The 24792-nt window shown below is 37.6% G+C and overlaps 1 protein-coding gene across 14 annotated transcripts in view; it reads left to right on the top strand.

Moving 5' to 3' along the window:
* Nucleotides 1-24792, top strand: part of PARD3 (par-3 family cell polarity regulator) — a 459681-nt gene that overhangs the window by 56034 nt on the left and 378855 nt on the right. For all 14 annotated transcript variants that reach the window (XM_027686797.1, XM_027686807.1, XM_027686795.1 and 11 more), the window contains exon 2: nucleotides 2230-2331. In XM_027686797.1, the coding sequence (XP_027542598.1) occupies nucleotides 2230-2331 (102 nt within the window). The remainder of the gene's footprint in view (nucleotides 1-2229; nucleotides 2332-24792) is intronic.

Here is a 24792-nt window from a genome sequence, read left to right as displayed (position 1 = left end):
TTTTTCATGTTTCCATTCTTCAGTAAGAAGATTAAGTGTTGCAAGCAAAAATGGTCAAGTGGGTGACGTATGAGGGATCATACTCTCTTAAAGCCCAAACTAGGTTTTCCATCTCTGATTTTGCAGTGAAGGCTGGCTTATGGTTCAATTATGGCTTGACTTTGAGATGGAGAAATTAGCAGAGGAAACCGAATCAAGACCTTTAGGTGTGCAGGATGCTTCATAGCTTGTCTGTTTAGTTGTGTCTTCGAAGTCTGGGTCTTCCCAAATGTGCTTCAGTCTTTGGTGTAGATATGAGAGGCAGAGGAGATTTTTATAATGGGCTAGAGGGTGAGGAAGGATCCTCTTTCCTTTTAATTTGAGAGCAGACTTTACAAAAGCACCTCTTCAGCTGACTTCCCTTTAGAACACGTTTCTTAAGGAATGTTGAACGATTTCCAGTGTACACAGGTGGCTTTTTCCGGTCCTTTCTGTGTTAGTGGAGTATTCAAACTTACAAAAAAGTTTATCCTGGTATTTGCATTATGTACCTTTTCTACAGAGCAGCTGTAGCTATCATGTAGCTATATATGCACCTCTGTATGCATGACAACGTAAATTATGTAATACTATTTTTAATTATTCTAGAATTTTTACTTTTAAAAAATGGATGCTGGATTATCTCCTGTAATGTGCTGCAACAGTAAGTGCTGCTTAGGGAAAAGCCATATACTAGAAATCCAGTTAATTGTATAATAAATGCTTGATTAGAAGAAATGGGAGGTAATGATATTTAATACTTAGAGAAATTAGAGAAAAAAGTCTGTAATTTAATTTCTGAAATGACTAGTCTAATGACTCTGTAATGTAATTCTGAAATCTGATCATCATCTGATGATAACTTACAGCAGTATTTAAGGTGGATTTACTTATACAATGAAGTTTACTACTTATCAAAGTTCCCCAAAATATTTTACCTATGCATATATATTATATGCAAATAAATAGAGTTTGGGGATATTAAAGCCAAAATGAATATCCCTTGATATTCTTTTGTTCAGTATGTTCTGTCAAGATTTAAGTACACATATGGATTTAGAGGAATTCTGGTGGTCCCATTTCTTCTCCTGTTCCATCTTTAAGAAATCAAAATATTTTCAAGGTATTTTAGGGTGAAGGTTATTAATTAATTAATTAATTAATAACTTTTATTTTTTTCTTTTTTTTTCCATTTCTAGACACTGATATTTGAAAAAACTGATGCTAATTGCTATTTTTAGGAAGTCAAGAACTTGCAAGGTGTTGCAAGTTTGAAGGTTCTCACATTAGTCACCTTGTGCAGTCACACCTCAGTGAAAAGCAAGGAAGCTCCATTACTGCAAGACAGTGAATAACAGCCCGGGGATCTTGTTTGGGGGTGTGTTTGAGAAGCAAGAAAAATTATGTATCATGTTCAGGTTGTGTGTTTACAGTGTTAACTTTCCCCTGTTAGAAAACAAATCCTTTAAGAGTAGCACATTGAGTACTAAACAACCCTCAGGTCATGTTGGGATATGCAGGAGACACTTTGTGGACACAATCTTATTCCTTATGGTTTCCTTTGGTATCAAAAGTAACAATAAGGACTATAAAGCCAGTCTTCCCAGTTACTGGTAGACGCATGTATAAGCACAAACCCACATACACACACACTTGTATGCATCTATATATGGGCATCTATGTGTGTGTGTATGTACCTTTTTTTATTTAAAATGTGGAAAGTGTTCTTAGTATAAGATTTGGATATTCCATCTACTGACTCTACCAAGTAACAGGTGAAAGCCCTTTGATGGCGTTTAAATGTTGGTTTGCACCCTTTAAAGCTGCTCTGTAAATAACCCACACCCTTCACAGCTGTCCTGTAATGTTGTGTGCCTGTTGACCACTGTCTGAGATAGTTTATTTTGAGGACAATGTATTTTCCTTTTATATAGTGCATATGTTCAGTAACATTGGGAATGCTGTTCCCCTATATGTCAGTGACAGGATTACGACTCATACAGAACTGATAAAAGTGGGAAGACTCCATATCTAATCTGAGACAATTTAAAAACAGGATTTTGGTTTTACATGTCAGTTTACATTTATTTACAGAAATATGACCTAAATAGATGTTTGATGTCAAGCATTTGTAGGGTGCAATATGTGGTTGAGTAACATTTTTCTGTTGGCATGTGATGTCTGATTTTATTTTCTTCTCCTTTTGTGCAGGATCCAAACTACTGGATACAAGTACATCGACTGGAGCACGGGGATGGTGGGATCTTAGATCTCGATGACATTCTTTGTGACGTAGCCGATGACAAAGACCGTGTAAGTACAAATGGCTACGAAGGCAGCTCAGTGCAAACTGTGCACTGAGATTTCAGTGTTCCATGTTTCTTGCATGTGTCCCAAAGTGGGAGTCAACACAGAGGTTTTAGAGCATTTTTGATGTAGTTTGCTTGACAGATGTGAGAAACTGGTTACTGTCATATTTTTTTTTAGATTGAAATAATGGGTTTCCCATCCTTTTTCATTATTTAACAGTTCAAATAGGAAAAGGAGACTGCAAGAACAAAAAAGCCTCATACAGTGGAACAATAATGCAAAAAAAAAAAAATCTCTAAATTGACCTTTTAGCTTCGTGTTACCAGTTGAATATGTGCAAAAAAAATACTGGTTCTAAACTGTGGAGTGTTGGATTGGTTTTCAAAAATCGTTTGTGTCGGAACTGCTAGTTACACAGAACTTGAGACAATAATTACACACTGCTGGGTCTTGACTGCTTTTATTCATTTTTTTGAGTAGAGATTTAGGTCACAGTCAGCTAACAGGCTTTTTTTTATTGGCTATTTGTTTGAGGTTATAGGTACGTGCATCTTTGTGTTACATGTTCAAAAAGAGTAGGTAAGAAACACTGTGGCAAACTGTGAAGTCATGTATAAATACACAACTTTTCTCTGAAAAGAGATGTGTTTGCTGAAGCTCTTGAGAGCATCTGAGCCTGATACAGACTTCAGCCTGGAAATGTGTTTCAGGACCACACTCCTTCACAGACAGTATCCTTAATTGTCACTGTTGGAAGCAACAGGCACTCTGAAGGCTCCTTGAAAACTGGCCAAATGATGACTCTTAGGCTAATTTTTCAGAAATAGATACTTTGCCTGTAGTTATTTCTTGTGACAAAATTTAATTTACATGGTTATTTCAGCCAGGACTTTATAAAGAAAAATGATGTGAGGAGTCTTGGCATATGGAGACTCCTCACTGTCTGAAATGCTGGGATTACTCAAGCTGTATAGAGTAACAGTGCTGAGTTTTCAGGAATTTCTTCCATAAAAATAGTGCCCAGCTAAGATTTCATGAAAAGCTAATTAAAACCTCTAGTTGGCTATCTCATACTGAAGTGCTTAGCTGTGTGATTAGTTTAGCTTTTGCTTACAGGCCTCAAGGAGGCTGGTGCAAGTTGTTACTAAAATTATATGTATATATATGTATGTATGTATGCACACAGTTATTTGAGTCATGCACTTCTTAGCTCCTCATGTCTTCAGAAGAAATTTGAATTCTGGTGACTTCAAGACCTTATTCTTTGGCTGTTACCTTGCCTTGCTGCCTTCAAGTGGGGTAATTCCTCACAGTGAAACTCTGTGGGTGTTTTTATGTGCGTGACTAATAGTTGAAAAACTCTGACTGCAACTGAAGCAGGCAGTCACTATTACAGTATTGTTTTTGTGTATAGATGGACAAGATACCTAGCAATTAATAGTATTTATCTCTGCATTTGCCAAGCTCATCTCTACCGATGGCACTTATGAGTCCAATTTTCTGTTTCTAAACGACCTTGTAGTATTGATTAGGAAGGTACAATATAAACATACATTGTGCTAGACTGGTTTATATCCTCGAATTAGTAATTCTCACTTGACCCTCACCTTTGGTTCTTTTCAAGTATTTTGGTCATTAGTCATTGTTTTTCAGTTTCCCCTTGGTGTGCTTTACAGGTGACTTTCCTGGTTCAGTTTAGTTTTGGATTGTTAGCTTTGCCTCCATAGCATGTGTATCAACTAGTTTTGTGTTGGCATAACCTAATATAGGTCTCATGAATGCAAAGTTTGGAATATATCTCCAGTTGGGGATATTCATATATGTACACTTAAGGATACGTTGTAAAAAAGCATTTAAACAGATGGTGTCTAAACATTTAACTGAGTGATTACTGAGGTCTGTAGGATTAGTTGTGCACAAAATTAAATATTAGCCTATCTCTCTCTCTTTTTTTTTTTAATTGGGACAAAAATATCTAGGATATTGCAAAACTGAACACTTAGTGTTTTTGTGTTCATTTTGACAAAAAACTTCCTTACCTTCTTGAAGGGGAGTTTGTTGTGCTATTTACTACCTGACATTGTACTTTTTAAAATCAGTTTGCTCTTATCATGGTTCTTTAGACTTAAGGATCAGTTCCAGGGATAAATGTAATTTTTGTCTTTTTAATGTTGCTTTTATGCCATAATTGGTTTTGCAGTCTCATATCAGCACAATACAGAATGCAAAGCAGCTAAGGACCAGCCTACCCGCTTGGATTTGTTGCTCTGTATAGTTAACTGCATTAGTAGTAAAATAAAACTCTTAGGTGATGTGAAGAATATATATTCTCCTATTCCACTGTCCCCATGGAGAAAGTGTTCTATCCTACAACAAATACAAAGATCTATAGAGAGAGCAGCTGTTCTGAATGGAATGAGAGAAGTATCTTTGATGGTGTCCTTCACATTAAAATGCAGCATGGTAGGGTGACTTTATTTAGCTTCTTCTGTCCTTATATTTTGGTATACTCCTGTCACTTACTAAAACAGAATGGATGAGTAAAGGTTAGCCAGTTGCTTTCTGAAATAATTTGTGATGTTCAGTGTTGTTCCTCCTTAAAAAAAGGAGGAAAACGTGAAACAAAGTACATGGAAAAATTGATTTTACTAAGCTGTTTGTTCCTTTGTTCCTTTCTGAAACAGCTTTTCTTAAGCCCTTTAGCGTAGTTCATTGAGAAAGTGCATAATGCATTTTAACTTAGCTGGCATGTGACTTGGGCATTCATATTACACAATATCACTACACATGAAGTTTCTTGGTTAATGCAGTTAATGGTAATAACAGAATTAAACAAAAAATTAGTAAGTGCTCATTTGAATAATTTTTTTTCTTAGAAAACTTTTTGTAATTTATTGAAATGCAATTTTTTCCCAGGTTTTACTTTGGAAATAGATATGGTTTTCAATTGAAATATGTCAGTGTTTTTTATATTTATATATCTCTGTGTATACATGAAGACAAATAGGTTGATGGGTTCTTATTGTTTTTAAAACATATTTGGCTACAAGAGACAAGATTCTGTTTTCCACTAGTAGTATCTATTTCAGTCCTCATATGAGCATGTTTGGTACTGTGAAAAGGCCTGGAAAAGCTTGGGCAGATGAATAGCAAATATCTATTTTCCAGAAATAAAAGAGAAAAAACTCCCTTTAACTCGTGTTTAGTCCACTGCATAACCCGGTCTCATTATTTTAAAAGTACTGGTTTCTTGTGCATTTAGTGATTAGACCAGTATTTTAAAGATAGGTTAGCAACCTGTTTTGTTTGGATTCCTGCTACTTGCACAAGTAGCCCTCTCTTTGAAGGCCCTCAAAAAACATATGTCAACTTGACAAGTTTCCAACTTGATGATAACATACTTGATGACCTCAGTTCAGTTTTTAGTAGGCGGACATTCTCAGCAGCAGAAAAACCTCAACTGCAGAAAAAAGTCAAAATCCAACCATCCTTAACCATGTTCTCTTCTGGCAGACTGAGGCACATAGACATTTCAGTGATCCTCACACTTTGGGTGTAATATGGAACAATTTTCTGGGATCTCATAGGCCCCTGTTTATCCATGGAAAAAATATTCAGGAAATTGTGGTGTAATCTTCCATTAAAAAAAAAACAACTGTATGTTTATGAATATAACTTGCTCCCAGTTGAATTCTCACTGAAACAGTAAATGTATTTTGGACAACTTAAAAAAATTATTTTATGTGCAATTATATGTAATTTTTTCCTGCATAATAATGCTCAGACCATTGCTCACTGGAAACTTTAGAGATAAAAATGTCTATGTTTGGTGTAGCAACATTCCTGAAAAATCAGAGGTTTTTCTTCCCAGGAGAATAAGAAGGATCTGCCATTAAGAGCCACTGGTTGTGGTGAGCAGCTGGGAAAGTAGAGCTACTTTGAGACAGTGTAGATAGGAACATAATGTCAATTACACATAAATTAATTTGCTCAAATGTATTATTTTTTTACTAGTTTGGGATTAGCAACCTGTAAATATAAAAGCATTAGCATCTTATAATTTACTTTATCACTGTCCTAATAAATTCTACACTAGTTCTCAAAAATAATCACTGTAATTTGGTGTATGCTTAGATTTATAGCCTGGCTTTATTTCTCTAAACTAAGGCAGGCATGGGCTTTCTTTGCTTGACTTAACATTTTCAAATATTCAGCCAGCTCTTCACCCTGCATAATTCATACTTAGGCCCACTGAGTGCAGAGATAAAAACCAGAGGAATATGGTTTGGTCTTGCCTGGAATGAAGTTTCGTGCTCAGCACAGTATGTGTGGTGTTCGTATCTGGCCCAGGTCACTGTCAGTTCAGGGTGCTTGCTGCTGTTTAGACGTACTTTGAGCCTCCTGGAACAAGAAGTTGATGGTTTGTGTGGAATACTAATGGTGAGATTGGGATGGAGATTAATTTCATAGATCTGAGCTGAAATGGAATTTGTAAACATTTGTGATTTAGAGTTAACTATGTTAACTAAGCAAACTGCTGCTGAAATTCAGTGAAATGGTGTTTCATTTGCATCTGCTTTTGGAGACCTACAGAGACTCTATTAATATTATTATGTGTTTAGTCCCTGCTTGCTTCTAGTGTGATGGGAAAAAGTCTTTGAGCATATTTGAAGGCATATTAGGACCTTTTCCCAGTGTAGTGGAAAGGAAATGAACTTTTGGGTTTTGTGTTAAAACAGATGGTCAATTCTAAATAATACTGTTGTTTTGTTTACTTCCTCTTGGAAAGCTATGTTGAGTTAGAGAAGCATGTGATACACAAAATGTGGGTTTGGAAAGGATGACTGTGTTTTGTTTGTAACAAATGCTTAACTTGAAGCCAACACAGAAATAAAGCTATTTTGAGCAAATGCACTATGATGTTAAGGTTAAAGGCTAGCTCAGGACTGGAGAGCTGTGATTACAGTATCTCACTGATATTGATTTTTGCCCTGTCACTCTTCTTTTTAGGGACAATTATGCAAGACCCCATTTCTGTAGTGAATTCAGGGTAGACTAGTGATAGCAGGATGCTGTTAAAAAGAATGAGATTCTGGTAACCCCGTGTCTGTTCATTCTCTCAAAAATGTTAAAGAGCTTTTAACGTCGATGAAAGTTGCACAGATAAACTTGAGTTATCTTTAGATTTCCATCAGCACATAATCAGAATACTCAAAGTAGTGTTGTTTGTTCTAAATTCGTGTGTCTCTGCCTCATTTAAGTAAACTTGCAGCTGAATTCTCTCTGATTTCTCTCTGACTCTGCAAGTTAAGAATTTAACCCTAAACCCGTGACTAAAGAACAACAACTTTTTGTACTTGTTTCTGCCATTAACATATTAAAACCTTGGCGTGAATGTAAAAAAACAGCTAGGCCTTATGCAGCAAATCTGACAGCAAAACCTAAAAATGCCCAAAAAAATTACTCAGAAATATAATTTTTAGTATATACAATACCATGATTGGTATGCTCTTCTTTTTTCCTCAAAACCTTTCTATCAGAATAATTTTTAACTATTGCTGTGATTATGTCTGCCAGTGTGCTTGTTCTGTCACTGCATTCCCTGTATCCCAGGAAAACAGGATGACCTTGAAACAATTTGTTGTTACTTGTAAATGACTTGGCAAAACACATTTTGAGCATAAGGCATTCTTTTCTTGTAACAGCCTAAAATAACTGCTTGAGCCACCAAGCTTGGGAAAGTATTGATGCTGGCAAGGAAACCCTTCAAGTAACAATTCCATGATTATTTTCTGTTAAAAAATTAAAAACCTTCAGTTTTTGAACAATGGGCTCTTGATGTCATCTACTATTTGTCAGTGTGTTTTATTTTAATTATGCTTTTAGAATTTTATGTTGACTGAAGTTCTAAAAAATTGGTAAAAACAGAAAGTGTCCAGTTCAACCAAGTTTTCTTGTTTTAACACTATGGACTCATTATTACTGGGATGATTTTTAGGTCTATTGCTGATGGATTTAAAGTAGAAAATCAAAGTTTTTACAGAATCACAGAATATTCTGAGTTGGAAGGGACCCACAAGGATCATGAAGTGATCACTCCTAAGTGAGTGGCCCATACAGGAATCAAACCCACAAACTTGGCATTATCAGCACCGTGCTCTAACCAACTGAGCTGATTTACACAGCCTTTATTTCCAGCTGCCATTTAGTGAAGGCATGTTTGGAAGTTACAAATATTGTCTTCCTTCAAAGAATGGAATTAAAATACTTGTAACATTTCTAATAATAAACTAAATTTTAACTTTACAATATTTATGGATGAGACTAAAACACATGGAAGTGAGAAAATACAGGGCATAATATATGAATATTGGAATATACATTTTCCAATCACTAAGATATATTAAATATAACTAAATATTGTCTCCCATCTGTAGTTCTTAGTTTTTCACCTGTTTCAACACTGTTCTTCAAATTAGTAGTCTCATCATCACTTAGTTTTTTCTAGCTGTGTGAACACAGCATTTCCATTCACTATTTGCTGTTTATTTTTGGGGTAAACTGCAATATCCCAATTCCTTTCCTGTATTACTAAAGCAGTTGAATAATGCACTAGGAATTCCCAGGTAGGAGAAGAGTGACATTTATAAATTCATGAATTAGTTTCCATGGAGATCTGAATTGCTGTAGGTAAATCTGACTTCTGAAAATTGAGTATTTCAGTAAAAATTGTTCTCTAAGGTATAGCAGGCCCATGCATGAATATGATATACTGGGGAGGGTCATGACACTGTTGTCAAGAAAGTCATACTTTGTGCCTGTATTATCAGAAAGGCAGACCTGAACAACAGTGACTGGGTTAGTACAGTCAAAAACCCCACAGACTTGGCATGGAATAAGAGGAAGGCTCTTATGGGTATGTAACTGTTTGGAACATGGAAAATAGAGCATGTATTGTTCAACATCTTTGCAATTGTTCTGAAAGAAGGGAAGGGGGATTTGAATATTGGAGCGACAAGTCACATTACTGTGTATGAAACCAAATGTTGATGGTGAATGCTGGTCGTGAAGGGTTTCAGAAGCATCTGTGGAGCAGACAATCACATGGTGGATGTAATACCATTCTGGCAAAGGTGATGTGTTTTTGGAGAGAGACTACTTTAACTGAATACACAAAGTAATGAGTTCTGAGCTAGCTGTTACGTTTGGGAGAATGTTTTTGATTTTGCAATAGACCTCTGGGAACAGTGGCTTACAGTGCAAGGCACAGCTCTGTGAAACATAATCAGGTCTAAGAAGGCTTCCAGCAGTTTGCCCTTGTGTTTGCCTCTCCCCCACATTTTCATCCCTGTCCTGCCACTTAGCTTGTGTGTGCTCTGGCACTCTTTGGACCCATTTCATAGCAGATTTATTTACTAAAATGGCAGAAGACTCTTCCTTGCAAAAAACACGAGTATTTTTCTGCTATTTCATGAGTATGCTAAGTTCAACAAAGGATCTGGCCAGCTGAGAAGGAAAGGGAGAGGACTTTGCTGGTGGGAGTGGTTGAGGTGTGAAGGAAGAACAGGAAGAATGGGAGCATGGGTAGGCTGAGACCTTTTTTTCAAGTGCAACAAGGCTGCCTGTGGCTGTGGAGCTGCCAGAGTGGTCCCTGTGGTGAAATAAGGAGTGAAGAAGGGAACGGGTGGTAGAATCTTCTGCTATGTGTGCTGGTGGTGAGACTTCTACTTCCTCCAGCCAAAAATGAAGCAATCAAAAAAGATTTTGTAGAAATAGCAAAAAGCACAGAGCAAATGCCAGCATTGACGGCAGGTATAAATTAAAGGCTTCTCTAGCAGCAGTGTCTAAATGGACTAAAATCTCAGCCTTGAATAGAGGTTATAAGAAGCAAACTGTAAATGACTGTAGAATCAAAGCTGTCATTGAGGAATTGCGCTTTGTCTTTTTCAGTGCAAGATCTGGGGCATCAAATCAAACTGAAGTTTTCATTATTAAAGTAAATGAAAGGAGATATGTTTTCTATTTAGAATACTACCTTTTGTTTTCAAAATGTATTTGTTGAGTGCTGCAGGTTCTTTTATTTAGGGGAGCTGTGAACAAATATAAACCAGACCTTTATCTGTAATGATTGTAAGGACCTCTCTCCTTTTCAGGTTCCTTTGTAGTCTACTTCCTCTCATTCGGGAGACCTTTCACTAGTGCTGATAATTCTTGTTACATTTATTGCACCTGTTTTAGGTCTAATGTTTTTTCAATTGAAGTGAAATGATCAGTATTGTACGTTGTATTTGATACAAAGTCAGATGCATTTTTAAAGTTTATTTGTGCCTTTGTTAGTCTTAATTGCTAATATTAATTTTTGTGCAAACAAGAATGATGAGACTGTTGTAACTATCTTCAGAAGGTTTGCAAACTTTTCTTGACCTTTATTTTTCTGATAGATCAGAATACCTGTGATTTTTATCAAATGCTGTAGATGCTTAAAGAAGTTTTGGAGGATATATTTTTTCTTGAGACGTCATGGTTTGCGAGCACACATAATGCCGAATTATCTACTTTTTACTCTTCAAAAAGGTGATGCTTGTAAATCATGGGAAATGGTAATTTAAGTAGGATCTCAGTTTGTGAGAAAGAATCTCTTTAATCTAAACTTTGATGAAAACCACAGAGAGTGTTGAAATGATGATGGTCTCTGTGTGTCTAATATTGGTAACACTGAAGATCAATATGTGACTGTGGATAATGACTGCTACGGTATTATAAACACATCACAATTAAGAGATAGTTTTTACTGAAAATATTTAATAATGGATTTTTGGTATGTCCTGTAATAATTACAGTTGTAGATATTATGAAGCAGTGCTTTCTAATTCTTCACAGTGTGAATCTCCACAAAAATGTATAGTGAGTCTAGAATTTAGACCATTATGGCTAATACATGCATGACATTCTGATGGATTTTCGTTAACTTTAGCAATATCACTTTGTCCTAGAGGTATATTATTCATCCTACAACAAAGGAAGAAGTTGCAGGAAAGATTGGTTATGGGAATTCATTAGCACTACCCTCTTACTCCTTGATACCAGCAGGTCTTTAAAGAAATGCTGTTCCAACTTCACAGATATTTCCTAACAGAGGTGGTGAGACTCATACACTGGAGGACTGACCCATATTAAAGCTTAATTATAGTAATGAATAATCCTGCAAGTATAAATTATTCACAGTTGTTTTGTATGTGAAGTAGTGTCATGAATAAAATATAGAAAAGTTTATAGAAAAGACCCTGCAAAATGGCCTGAGTTTGTCAAAAGGTACTTTTCCTTCTTGTCTTTCAACATGGATTAAATCTCAGTGTTAGGTTTGTAGACCTCTGCACTTTGTATATGTTTTGCTTAATGGAAATCAATAGCAGCAAGTCTTGGGGCCCTACACCCTTGTAGTGTTCCTTGACTAATACCTTGTGCAAGAGAAACTTTCCTACCTAAAGACAGTCCTGATACAAAAGTTGCAATCTCAGCTGTCTGATAAGATTCCCACACTGTCACTAGGATGAGAATTCATTAGTGTTACCCTCTTATTTGTTGATACCAACAGGTCTTAAGAAGAGTGCTGTAATTTCATAGTTATTTCTCAGGAAGGATTCATACATAGTCATGGACTTTATTTTCTAGTTGACTTAGTAGTCAAAATACCTCATAAGTTTGTAGTGTGAATAGTCTTACTGACAAAGAGAGAAAAGGGAATATTTAAATTGGATTAAAACAGGGTCCTTAATGCATTTAATGGGGCAGCTACTTCATGCTAAAGGTTCTTTCAGAAAGTGCCTTGGATCCAAAGAGAAGAAAATAATGCTGTCTTCTTTGGTGAGCTTTTACCAGTTTGACTTTTCTGTTACCTTCCTAGCAGTAGCCCAGGAAGGAAGGAGTTAAGAAGATGCTTTGAACCCAAAGTCTTCTGCTTCATCCCCACACCCTGTTGGTGTACTTCCACACCCTGTTGGTGTTCAGGGAACTACCTCCCGTTCACCTTTAGCGTGCTCAGCAGGATAGTCACTACGTTTTCAGATTAGCATCACTGCTGAAGCCTGTTCGAGTTTATACAGCAAGAAGGAGTTCTGCCTGCTCTTCAGTGACATACAGCATTGCAGGACCATCGGCTTTTTTCATTTGTACAGCCTGTTGGAAAAACTGAAGTTGTTCTTGGGTGGGCTCCATTCCTTGTAGGCTGCTACATTTCCTATAGGATTGAAGATTATTTCATGTAAGCTTGGTGGAAGCTTGATGATACCGAGTTTTTATTTTCTTGGGACGCTGTTTACTTGAAGGTAACCATACTTTGGATGAAATGGCAGACACACCTAAGAGGAAAATTACAAAGAAGTCGTCGTCTTTTTCATATGATCGCCGGAGAGATTCAGTGAAAGTTAGGAGACAGTCCAAGTCTCTTAGCTTTAAGTCAGCTACATCGGGTGCTCAGAAAAGGCAGGCACAGAAGAAGCAGGTTTGTATTTGGATATTTATCCACAAAATATCCTTACCTCCTAAATTTTTATAGGGATCGTAAAACTTGCTGTGTTACTATGAAGTGGAAAGCATTCTCTGCTGACTTGTGATCTGTGTGTGAGTATGGATGTGTGCACATACAAGCTTGTGTACAGGTAAAGCTGGATTTTTTTTCTGTAATATTTCTCAAGAGCTGGATAAACTTGTGGTGTTAATTTTATGGCAAGAAAAGTCTGCATCATTTCGGCTTTTAAGACGTGATTTATGATTTCTGTTTTGTACCAAGGAATTGCTCCTATAATGCAGTATGTGCCTGTGCCCTGTGAGCTTTTGGTAGTGTTGTCTGTTGTGCTGAAAAACATGATGGGTGCTGAAACTTTTGAAATTATTATTCAGATTACAACTGTTCCACTGCCCTTCACTATTATTATTTTTTTTAAATGTTGAAATGTACCAGACTGAGAGCTTTAGGGAGTGAAATATTTTACTTATTCCAGAACAGGTAATGCAAGTCAGCAGCAGCACCTGTTCTGGTGGGACCAGTTCTTAGGGTTAGAGGGCAGTTGAATGCCTTGGCAGTGCTGTTCTGCCATAGTAAAAGACTTTCCTTTATCTTTTGTAGCTGGGATATAATTAAATGAAATTTCTCCAAAGAGAATATGTAGTGTGCACTGTAGTAAATGGAATAAAAAGTGACCCAATTCATAAACTATCTTTGTATACTGATCCCCAAGTTAATCTAGTGTGAAAGGACCACAGGATCACTGACTACAAGGCATCTCTCGCTCTGCATTTTGTTGCACAGGATGCCTTTTTAAAGGGTTTAAAGGAACTTTACAGGGAATTTTTAATTAGCCGTGTAGAACATAAAGCATTTTAACACTTTGGGAATAGTGTTTCTGCAAATGCTTTAAAATAGACTAGATTTTCATTAGCAGTATAAGTGAATTTCTCACAAGCAAGTAGCGAGTTGGTCAAGAGATGGTCGGTAGGCCCTGACCATCACAACTGTCCCTAATTTTGAGGGAATATGTCCATTCAGATTGAAGAGAATTTAAGTTATCGTGTCCAGTGTAAACTTTGGTATTAGATTAAAAAGACAATGAATTTGAAGTGTGGGGGATCATATTTGGTTTTAATACTGTTTCTGTTGTTCTTGAAATCTTTAAATGTCTATTGAAATAGCAAGACATAGACTAGTAAAATCTTAGCATGTTCCAGCTTATTGTGATTCTTTAGTGTTAATTATAGTCATAGCTGAAGCCGTTTTCTTTGAAATGAGGTTCCAGAAGTTTTAAATGAGGAAATATTTGGAGAAATCAGAAAAACCTTCAAAAGGGCAGCAAGCTCAGACAATCTCATCCCCTCGCCCCCCATTACTGGATGTGTTTTTCAAAAGTAAAAAACATAGATCTTAATTTTCTGAAGATGTAAAATTCCAAATGACATCTGTGAGCATTCACGTTCATTGGATCTTTTGGGGAAATAGGCTACTCAAATTAATTTAATAATTTCATTTGTAGGTGCAAATCAGTGAGTACCCCTGTATTTTGATTTTAGCAGACCGTAAGATTCTTGAGTCCTCTCATCTTTTGGATAGCTGCCATGGTTACTGTGTGACCTCTAGTGGTTAATGAAAAATATGCTCAATTACGGAATTCAGGCTGTTTCTTGAACAAGTCCTGAATGTGTATTCTTGTTGGTTTAATTATTTAATACTCTAAATGCTATTTTTATTGAAAAGGAAAAAAAAATTCTTCTGCTTCAACTTAATCTTTTATGGTGTCACTTCCAGAAAAAGTGTTTTACTAAAAGTCATTGTTCACAGGGATGTGTGTCTGAATTGCAGTACTCATAGATTGAGAATTATAGGAGTAATTTTTAGAAACTTTTACTACTTTGGCTTGGTTACAGTACATTAGTGGGTGATACAGCTGAAATGAAGCACTCTAGACAAACCTCTTTTCTGATAAACTTTTGTGTACTAGATAGATCTGAAGAATGTATTTTTTCCCCTTCTAAATGCTCCAGTTAACTATAAGAAAAGTTAATTTTTCCTACAAGCCTGGTCTTGTTTTTTAGATCATTATAATTAAGTGAGACAAAACCATTCTTACATCCTCTCTGCCCTCCCCCTCTTCCCACAACAGCAGTACACATACTTTTATATGTATTGGAAATGATGGTGAACACAAAGCACAAATGCATTTTTTACTGTTGAACTTTTAAAATACTGAAGAAAACTGTGGGTTTGAAGTTACCAGAATCTGATCAGTTTTCAACCAGCCAGACCTAACTCTGCTCAGTACAGTGTAACTCTGGTGGTTATGCAGGCTCATCCCAGGCCTGAGTTATTGAGTGATTAGTGGTTCAGTTATTGCACCAGGAGAAATGTAACTTAAAAATGCTCTTCTTTGTTTCTTTGGTGATCGAGTCTCTTTCTCCTTTTTTTTTTTAAAAAAAACATTTTTCTAATAAATGTTTGACATCTGAGAATATTTAAAACTGTGCTTTGGTCTTTGCTGTTTTAGGAGACAATAGTAGACTTTGCTGCTCACAATATATGTGGTTTTACTTGGGTGGTTCCCTGGAGGAACAAGACTCTGCTTCTGCTTATACAGGGATGCAAGCCAAAATTACTTTTCTAAATATTTTGGTAGATTGATATCAATCAAAGTCTCTCTAAATCAGAATACGCTACAAAATCCTTTTCTGCTTCCTTGGCCTTTGTATTGCTGACCTCCCTTTTTTGCAGTTTGATTTTTTTTTTTTGGTCAAATTTTCATTTTGACCTTTTTTCCCCCACAAAAAATTCAAATTTTTAAATCACTGGTAAAATAGTAATTAGAATATGAGAACATTTTAAGAAGGCATTTGTCACATTTTCTGAATTACAATGATGTGGTTGTGTTCAAGGCAAATTGCTGCACTTTTCTTGTTTGTTTTTTTGGTAGGGTTTTCTATTTTTTTGGGGGGGGGGGCTTTTTGTTTGTTTTTTTGGTTGTTGCTAGCTTAGCTAACTTATTAGAAATTGAAAGTCATAAAGCGTTCAAACCCAACAATATCAAATATCTCATCTAATGTAGAAATTAATCTCTTTCAAGATAATCTTCCCATCAAGTTATTTATGATGGTAATTACTTTCACTGGCTGCTGATACTGTCATATTAATTGAAAAACCACATTGCAGAAATATGTAGGCTGGCCTTCTCAGGTGTATGAGCATTATGCTACGTAATGTGTGAAATGTTTGATAGTTTTAGGAGAGGAGGTTACCTTTCTTTATGTTTTGAATGAAGGACAAATTCAGTTCCATGAAGTAAAACCTATAAGTAAGAAAAGAAAAAATTTGAGACCGAGATCCTTATGTGCAGGGGAATGTAACAAAGAGATCCGGTGCTATTTTTAGCTGTTTTGTGAGAGCCTCTCAAGTCCTATTTCACTTTGTCAGCGCTGGCTGACTGATTACTATGACATGGGCTGGAGCCTCAGTGGATTAATTAAGATCTGAAACTGTTTTTCTGATAACTACTTATGTTTTGGATACAACATTTTGGAACTTGGCAGAGTTTCAGGCTCATACAACAGTAAAAAGTGCTTGCATAGACTGCAGATTTGTGGTTTGTTCATGTATATTCCTGTTTTCCTTCCAGAGAGTGCCATAGAATTGAGCTGACAAACTTGTTTTCCCCTTTTCTTTCAAACTATATAATTCCAGAACCGTGTGGAATTTACTGCCCGCTATTGCAGATGCGGAACAGTACACACAAAGAGGGTGTTGTTAGAAAATCTTCCAATCCCTTTGTTTAAATATGGCTCAGTTAATAGGAGTGCTCCAGATTCCTTGTTATGAACTTCTGAGAGCAGGCAAAGGCCTGTGAGTTACACTTTGTGCTTTCTTACTAGAGAGAAAGACTGAGTGGAAAAATGACACTGGGGAGGTTGGGGGTGTGAGAGGTGGGGACTGCTCAGAGAGAGCAATGGCTTTCCACATTAAACTCTGTGATAAAGAACATACATAGTAGATGTGCCAGGTGTACCAGTCTGGTGAACAAAGCCCATAGCACCAACAAAGCAAATGATCTGTAGTCTGTTAAGATAACTGAGCAGTAAAGAAAAATTAGGGATGAGAGGAATCTCAAATAATTAATTTTCAGATGTAATTTTTGAAAACCATGATCTGTGAGTACTTTTCTTCTACTGATTTTCTTCCTATTTTTTGCAAGAGCTTGTTTTGAAGTCTCTGGGGCATCTCAAATGCCCTATCTGGGGAGAAGGAAGTCAGCTTTAAATGTGAGCCCTTAGGATTTGTTGTGAAAAATCTGATCCTGTTTCTTTTAAAATGAAACCAGACAAGCATGTAAAGAGAAAAAACATGTGATGTGTGCAAGCAGTGGGAGATAAGAGCGTGTACGTTTGCCTGGCAGCTGGGTTGTTAGAAGAAACTTGGTCTAGCAAAACTCATTCCCTGTGGAGCATAGCAAGATGTTAACCATAGTGGTTAGCTGTTATTAAAACTGTGGTCATAGCAGGTTAAGATGGGTTGTAGGTGGTGAAACAGGCCCACCGTCAGTTAAACATAGAGTAAAATCAGAGCGGAGTGGCATGGCAGTGAGAGGCTTGGCCGTCATGAGCCTTGAATTTTTGCTTTCCTTTTCTTACTGAGGCTTATTTGTGGAGATGTGGTAGATTAGGTGTTCCCTACAGCAGTGTAAATTTTCGTGCCTTGACGGCATTTGCTGTGATGGTGTTAGTTGGTGTCCTCCTCTCTGCTGATTTCCAGTGCACTGAGAGAGATGTTGCCCTCTCCCAGAGGTGGTGGGTTCCTGCCCTTGGTGCCTTGTCCCAGAAGTTATTATGACATTACATACAGTCATACCATCTCAAGAAATATTTTGCTGTGGTGTTAAAATAACAGCATGTTGCCAGGAGGTTTTCAAATTTAGTTGGTGATTTCTTTAATGCAAGCAAAATATTAGGCTTTACTTTGACAATTTAGAGGTTCATCTGATGTAAATTGAGCTATTACTTTTAATTCTGCCTGAGTAATTGTTGTTATAGCTCATGTAAGAGTTAACATGATTTTTAGTTCCTAAAGGTGTGGCTATGTGACGGATTTCAGCTGATGTAAGGCTGTGGCTGTACAGTGGAGGAGAGTGACCCCCTGACCACTGGCTATGCTTCCCACCTCTCCCTGGCTCCAGCACTGTTGGTTGTGAAGAGTGGGGTCAGTGTGCTGATAACCCTGCCAGAAAAAAAGGGCAGGGGTCATGGAAGAAGGGGTAGACAAAGGCCTCTGCTGCAAGGAGCACTCTATGTGGAGGGAGCAGGTTTGCTGTCACCAGAGCTGTGGATATTATGGCAAATACCCACTTGAATGCTTTTGATCTGTTGTTGAAATGTAGGCATGCACCAAGGAGAGTGAGAAACGAAACAGTCACAGAGATACAGAATGATTGAGGGTGGAAGGGACCTCTGTGAGTCACCAAGTCCAACCCCCTGCTGCAAAGAGGGCCTGAGATGGGCCTGGCTCCATCTCCTGGGATGGAGCTTGTATAGCCTCTCTGTGCACCTGTTTCAGTATTTGCTGCCAAGGTGGAAAAGTGTTTCCAAAGCCTAATCTGTATTCCCAGTGTTGCAATTAGTGTGACTGTTGCTTCTCCTCCCACTTCTGGGTCACCTCCCAGAAGATCCCAGCTCTGTTTTCTGTCTACCCTCGCATTAGGGAGGCTATAGATGACAACAACAAGATCCTCTTTTAACCTCCTCTTAAAACTGAACAAACCCAGCTTTCTTGGCATCTTCTTGTATATCCTGTGGTCCAGCCTCTGCCATGCTGGTGACTGTCACAGGACATGGTAGCTACACTCATGCCTGCTTCGCCTTCCAAGTGCTGTCCAGGAGGGATCTCCCCAACCTTTTCTACAAACTCACTGTACAAATCCAGCTGGCACACAGCCAGAACTGCTGCACACTGGTTATTAATTTATAATTCTTGGTGGCATTCCCTGATTAGCAAGGAAGCAGCATGCTTTTTCCATAAAATCCCTGCCTGACTTCTACGGTCTTTTCTATGTATTTTTCATGCTGCTTATTGTGCAGCATTGTATTCTCAAAATGGGATGATGCATTTCAGAAGATAGTGTTAGCTGCAATAATATGTTTCTAGGTTTAGTCATTCTGTTCTGGCTACGGGGGGAAAAATGCTGAGTATAAACTAGATGGAAAAAAAAAGAAGAGGAATGATTTCTGGACATACCTACTGCTGACACTCCATTTCAAAATGCTGATATTCCCAGCACTTTAGCAGAAACAGAAAAATAGTATTTTAGTATCATTCAGTACTTAAAAGTGCTCTACCACTTTCTGTGGAGTGATGACCCTTGTGTGTAAAACTTTGGGATTTTGTGCTAAAAAAGCAATATTTTGACATGTATTTTGAACAGTCACTGAAGTTCTGAGTGAATGGTCTTTCTTTTCATTTTAATACAATTAGAAAAAGTTGTGCTTTAATGTTACAGAATTTATTAATGGAGAAGGATTTTATCTCATTCCAACTAACATGTTGTCACTTTTGTAATAGCAAAAAAGTTTTACCCTCTGTTGTTCTGTACAAGAGTGAGTGAACATTTTGCTTTATAGGAGGTTGATTTTAATGTTTCTTGACAAAAGGAAGGAAAATTAATTTTAATTATCTAAAAATATGTCCCCTGGCTCAAAGTATAGTTCTCAGATAGAAAGCAAGAAATGTTTTGCTTTCTCAGCAATTTCTGTCACTTGAAGTGTGAATTGATCATGGAGGTAATAGCACATGGGGAAAATCCAGTGGGAACTGTCTGATTTCATATGTGTTTCAGTTCAAACACTTATGTTCTTTTGATTTGTAGAATGTAATTTTCACTGACAGTATTAGTGGCTTTTAGAAGAACAGCCCTTGACAGATGACATCCATCTAACCAGCTGCTGCCTAATCTGACTTCAGGCTGAAGATTGCATTATCTGACTGATTTGAAATACAGTAAATATTAATGACTCTTCATCTGTTATTTAAAATAAATACAAAGTACTGAGAGAGTGATGCTTATATTTCATACTTCTGCTGTAACTGGCTTCTTGTCATCTGTTGAGATAGTATCAACATTCGTGACTGACAGCTTTTCTTCTTGGGTAATTTCTTTGGGAAAAATCGATGTAATTTTAATTTTCTTTTTTCTCCCACAACCTTTATTACTCTAGGTTTCAGTATGGTCAGAAACAGTGAGATGTCTCATGTGGTGACTCAAACTCTTCTCTGGGCATCCTGTTTCCATGCTTGATAACCCTTTTTGTGAAGAAATCTTTCCTGAGATTCAATTGAAAGCTTCCGTGGTGCAACTTGAGGCCATTTCCTCTTGTTACCTGGGAGAAGAGATCAACCCCCACCTGTCTTCAACCACCTTTCAGATAGTTGTAGAGAGAGATTAGGTCACCCCCAAGCTTCCTTTTCTCCAGGCTAAACACCCCCAGCATCCTTCAGCTGCTCCTCGTCAGACTTGTACTCCAGACCCTTCCCCAGCTTCATTGCCCTTCTCTGGACACACTCCAGCACCTCAGTGTCATTCTTGTAGTGAGTGGCCCAGAATTGGGCACAGTACTCAAGATTCACCAGTGCTGAGTACAGAGAGACAATCACTGCCCCAGTCCTGCTCTGACACGCTATTGCTGGTACAAACCAGGATGCCGTTGGCCTTCTTGGCCACCTGAGCACACTGCTGACACCACCAGGTTTGTTTTCTGCCAGGCAGCTTTCCAGCCACTCTGCCTCAAGCCTGTAGCACTGCCTGGGATTGTTGTGACCCAAGACAGCACCTGGCACTTTGCCTTGTTGAACCTTATATCACTAGCCTTGGCCCATCGATCCAGCCTGTTCAGGTCCCTCTGCAGAGCCTTACTACCTTCCAGCAGTTCAGCACTCCAACTCATCTGGGTGTTGTCTGCAAACTGATGAAGGCTGCCCTCGATCTCCTCATCCAGATCATTAATAAAGATATTAAACAGGACTGGTCCCAGTACTGAGCCCTGGGGGACAGCACTGGTGACCGGCTGCCAACTGGATGTAACTCCATTCACCACCATTGCGTCTGGGCCTGGCCATCCAGCCAGTTTTTTGCCCAGTGAACAGTATGCTAATCCAAGCCATAAACAGCCAGTTTCTCCAGGAAAATGATGTGGGAAATGGTGTCAAAGGCTTTACTAAAGTCCAGATAGACAACATCCACAGCTTTCCCCTCATCCGCTAAGTGGGTCACCTTGTCACAGAAGGAGATCAGGTTGGTCAAGCAGGACCTGCTTTTTATAAACCCCTGCTGTCTGGGCCTGATCTCCTGGTTGTCCTGTGTTTGCTGTGCAATGGCACTCAAGATGATCTTCTTCATGACCTTCCCTGGCACTGAGGTCAGGCTGTCAGGCCTGTAGTGTCCTAGATTTTCCTTCCGTCCCTTCTTGTAGATGGACATCACGTTTGCCAGCTTCCAGTCATCTGGCACCTCCCCAGTTAGCAAGGGCTGCAGGTGGATCTGCCCTGTTGGCCTGCCCCCTGATTCTTACTCATAAACACTTAACCCTAATATCACCATCATTTAGCTCTAGGCAATCAAAACTGTCCCTAACATATACAGGCTTACCCCACCACATCTCCTTCCTTGCCTGTCCCTTCTGAAGAGTTTGTAGCCATCCCTTGCAGCATGACAGTTGTGTTAGTTATGTTTCCATGATGCAAATACATCAGGTTTCCTGCTGCACAATGGCTTCCAACTCCTCTTGTTTTTGTATTCAAGCAGAGACAGAACTTCTGTAGGAATATGATGGTTTCAAAAAATCTGCCCTGGAGTGGTTGTTGAAGCACAGGATAGAATTTATGACCAAAAGTTGGAAAGAAGTTTAAAGTAGGGAAGAACAGGATGGTGGTTATAGTTATTCCCAATGATCAAAAAAATTTTTGCACAGGGGTTTGAACTTATATTCACTGTATGTGATACATAATAAATAAGTGGTTAGAAAAGTTACTATAAACTTAAAAATGCTTTAGTTTTTTCTGTGCTGGTCATCTTTGAGTTGTGGAAATCTTTCATAATGTAGTTTTCTACTTCATCTGCTAATTCTTTAAAGAAAAACCCCACAAAACCAAAGAAAACCCACACAATTGTTTCCTGTTTCCTGAAAAGAAAACCCAAGAAAATTGAGGTAGCAATAACTCCACTGTTTATTTGTCTTTCATTGCTTTCATTCTGGTTTATTTGAGAGCAAGATCAATCACAAAGTGTTTTTGCTTGTGAGAACTGCAGTGTCCCACAGTCTGTCACTCTCGAAGTCAATTTGTTTATTAAGGACTGTTCCAACTTTTTAAGTATTGTAAACTTGAAACATTGCTATTAAGCAGCCTTAGGTCTCTTTTACATCCTTGCTTACTGAATTACCTTCTCTTCCTCTATTAGTACTTTGGCGTGTTCAGGCAGACTACATTGATTCCTTTATTTTGAATATTGTTAATCTTGTTGCACATTTTTCATCAAAATAGCTGTCATAAATCTGTCAGCTGTCAGAAATAGAAGTCAGCTTTGAAATCTTTTTAAAATATTGCAATGCATTTTCATTAGAGCAAGTTGTCAGCAGAGAACATATTTCTTTTCTTGACACTTCATACTGCTTTGATGAATGACACTGGGCAGTGTTTCACTTTATGGCATTGGTTGGGTACAATACCAGCACTGCAGATGCAGACTGAGACACCCGTGTCTTCCCTATCATCCTGCTGCACCTGTTTTCTTTGCAGACAGGCGATGGAGCGTTGGCACCGGCAGTAGCTCACGGACATGGACGGATTTGCATCGGGGGAAAGAGATGCAGAGCAGTGGTGCAATTGTTTCTTGTCTTCTTAGAATGACAATGATTGCCTGAATTATTACAAACGTTGATGCTTGCTGCTATAAAACAATTCACTGAACTCTAGTTCTGTGCATGTAAAAATATGTTCATTTACTGAAATGTGACGAATATAATGAATTCATTTTTCTTCCTTCTTCCATGCTCCATCAGAATATATTCAGGTGGGCTGAATATAGACACTTAAATCAGATGCAAATGAACTAAATAACTTTAGCGTTGCCTTTAACTTAATGTCTTGGAGTCAGTATTTAGGCACCTGAACAGCTACATATGGATTACAGAACAGGGAATTAAACTTTTCTTTTTCCTTGTCATACATCTTAAAAGAATAATAGCTGACATCTACTAATTAGTAAAAATGCAAGACTTTAGTCCTTCCAAATCATAAAGTGGTGCTTTAGTAAGCAAATAAACTCTAGTAAACTATTTAATTCTTTGGATATGGAGCCACCCTTGTTTAACTAGCTTGCAAGTTAAAGGTTTGTGTCTGTAGGCAACAGGGTCCAACCAGAGCAGGGTAGGTCTTCAGGGCGTTTCTGTCTAGTTCTCTGCCTCTTGGCTCTTTCCTCTCATTCACATGCTCAGTCTTTTGAGTTGCAATCAAATGCGAAAGAGTTGGGGGTATTTGCTAATAATTCAAGGGATTGTTCTGTAAAGATGTTATGGAGCTGATGTATGATGCTTGCTGGTGCAAAGATCAGGACAACAATCTTGTTGTACCCATTCATCCCTTTCCCCACCCCCTTCCTTTTTATGGCTTCCAAAAACCAACTGTATTTTCATCTGCCAAAATAAAAAAATTGGATGTTATGTGTATGCTCACTTTACTTTTATTGGGAGGGAAAGTGCTTAACTAGTCCCTCTGAAGGTATTGCATTTATCTTATGGAAAGGTCAGGGTTTTCTTCGGATTTCCATAGGACCTCCTAGATGCCATATAGATATTGAATCCAGGTTAAATAAATATTTGAAACTGCTCTTACCTGCTCTTAATCATTTCTGAATGTAACAGCCCAGTGATATGGAGCCCAGATAGGCTACTTTTAAATTACTCTTGAAGTTGATAGGTATGTATTGATGTACTCAGTGAATTTATGTTTTGGTAACTAGCAGAGATTACCACATTAATCTTTTGCTGCATTTTAGTAAACACTTCATGATTCTCAAACCCTCAAATTGAAAACCTGTTGCATATTTGGACCTTGCTTGTCCTAGCTCATACTGTTTAGATCAGCATTTGGGTTGGACTTGTAAAATGAAGCAGCTGTATCTCATGCTTTGATCAAACAAAAAAATACTTTTAAGCTTACTGATTTTGATTCAAGTTTCTTTGTTATAATCCTAAAATTGTACCACAGGAATGCTAATCTGAAGAAAAAAGAAGTCCCTTTAAAAAATGCTAGTTTTATTAATTTCTAAAATGGAGCCTGAATTTTTAAGTAATTTTAATTTATTTTTCAAGTTCTTTTTATTTGTTTTTGACTTTATCTTTCCATCACTACTTATTTTCCTAATTCTACTGCTAGAAAGCTGGTTTTACAGAGAGACTGAAGTGAAAAAGCATAAGGCTTTTTGTTGCTATTATGGGAATTATTCTTGGAGCCATGACAAAATTAATAAGAAGAGGAAAAAAAAGCAAAAAGGGGTTTTTTATTGGTTTTACCTTCTGCTTCATTATGTGTTTAGTTCAGTAGATAAATCTATAGCAACATCTGTAATACAGTGAAATAATTTAATAGAAAAAGTTTGGAAGCAGTAAATTAGTGACATGGCAACGAACTTCAGTGTAAACAGAATTAAGACAGGACCATTTTTTTTTAAATGAAAACTTTTAAGATGATAGCTGATTAAAGTAAGTAAGAAGTTTCTAGATTTTTAAAAAAGAATTCAAGTACAGAATATAAGCATAATATAAAGAAATCTCAAGGGTCTAACTGTGGAAAGAGAGGACAGACAGGTTTCTCTCCTGGAAGTCAGCAGAACAACTGGAGGACCCCTGGGGAAAACTGATGTTCCACTCCTCCTGTGGCTGGCTGTG

Source organism: Neopelma chrysocephalum, unplaced genomic scaffold (genome assembly GCF_003984885.1).
Source record: "Neopelma chrysocephalum unplaced genomic scaffold, ASM398488v2 Primary Assembly neopelma1_72, whole genome shotgun sequence".
NCBI classification, from domain to species: Eukaryota; Metazoa; Chordata; class Aves; order Passeriformes; family Pipridae; genus Neopelma; species Neopelma chrysocephalum.
Note: the sequence above shows the minus strand (reverse complement) of the source record. Positions and strands in the feature narration are given on the sequence as shown.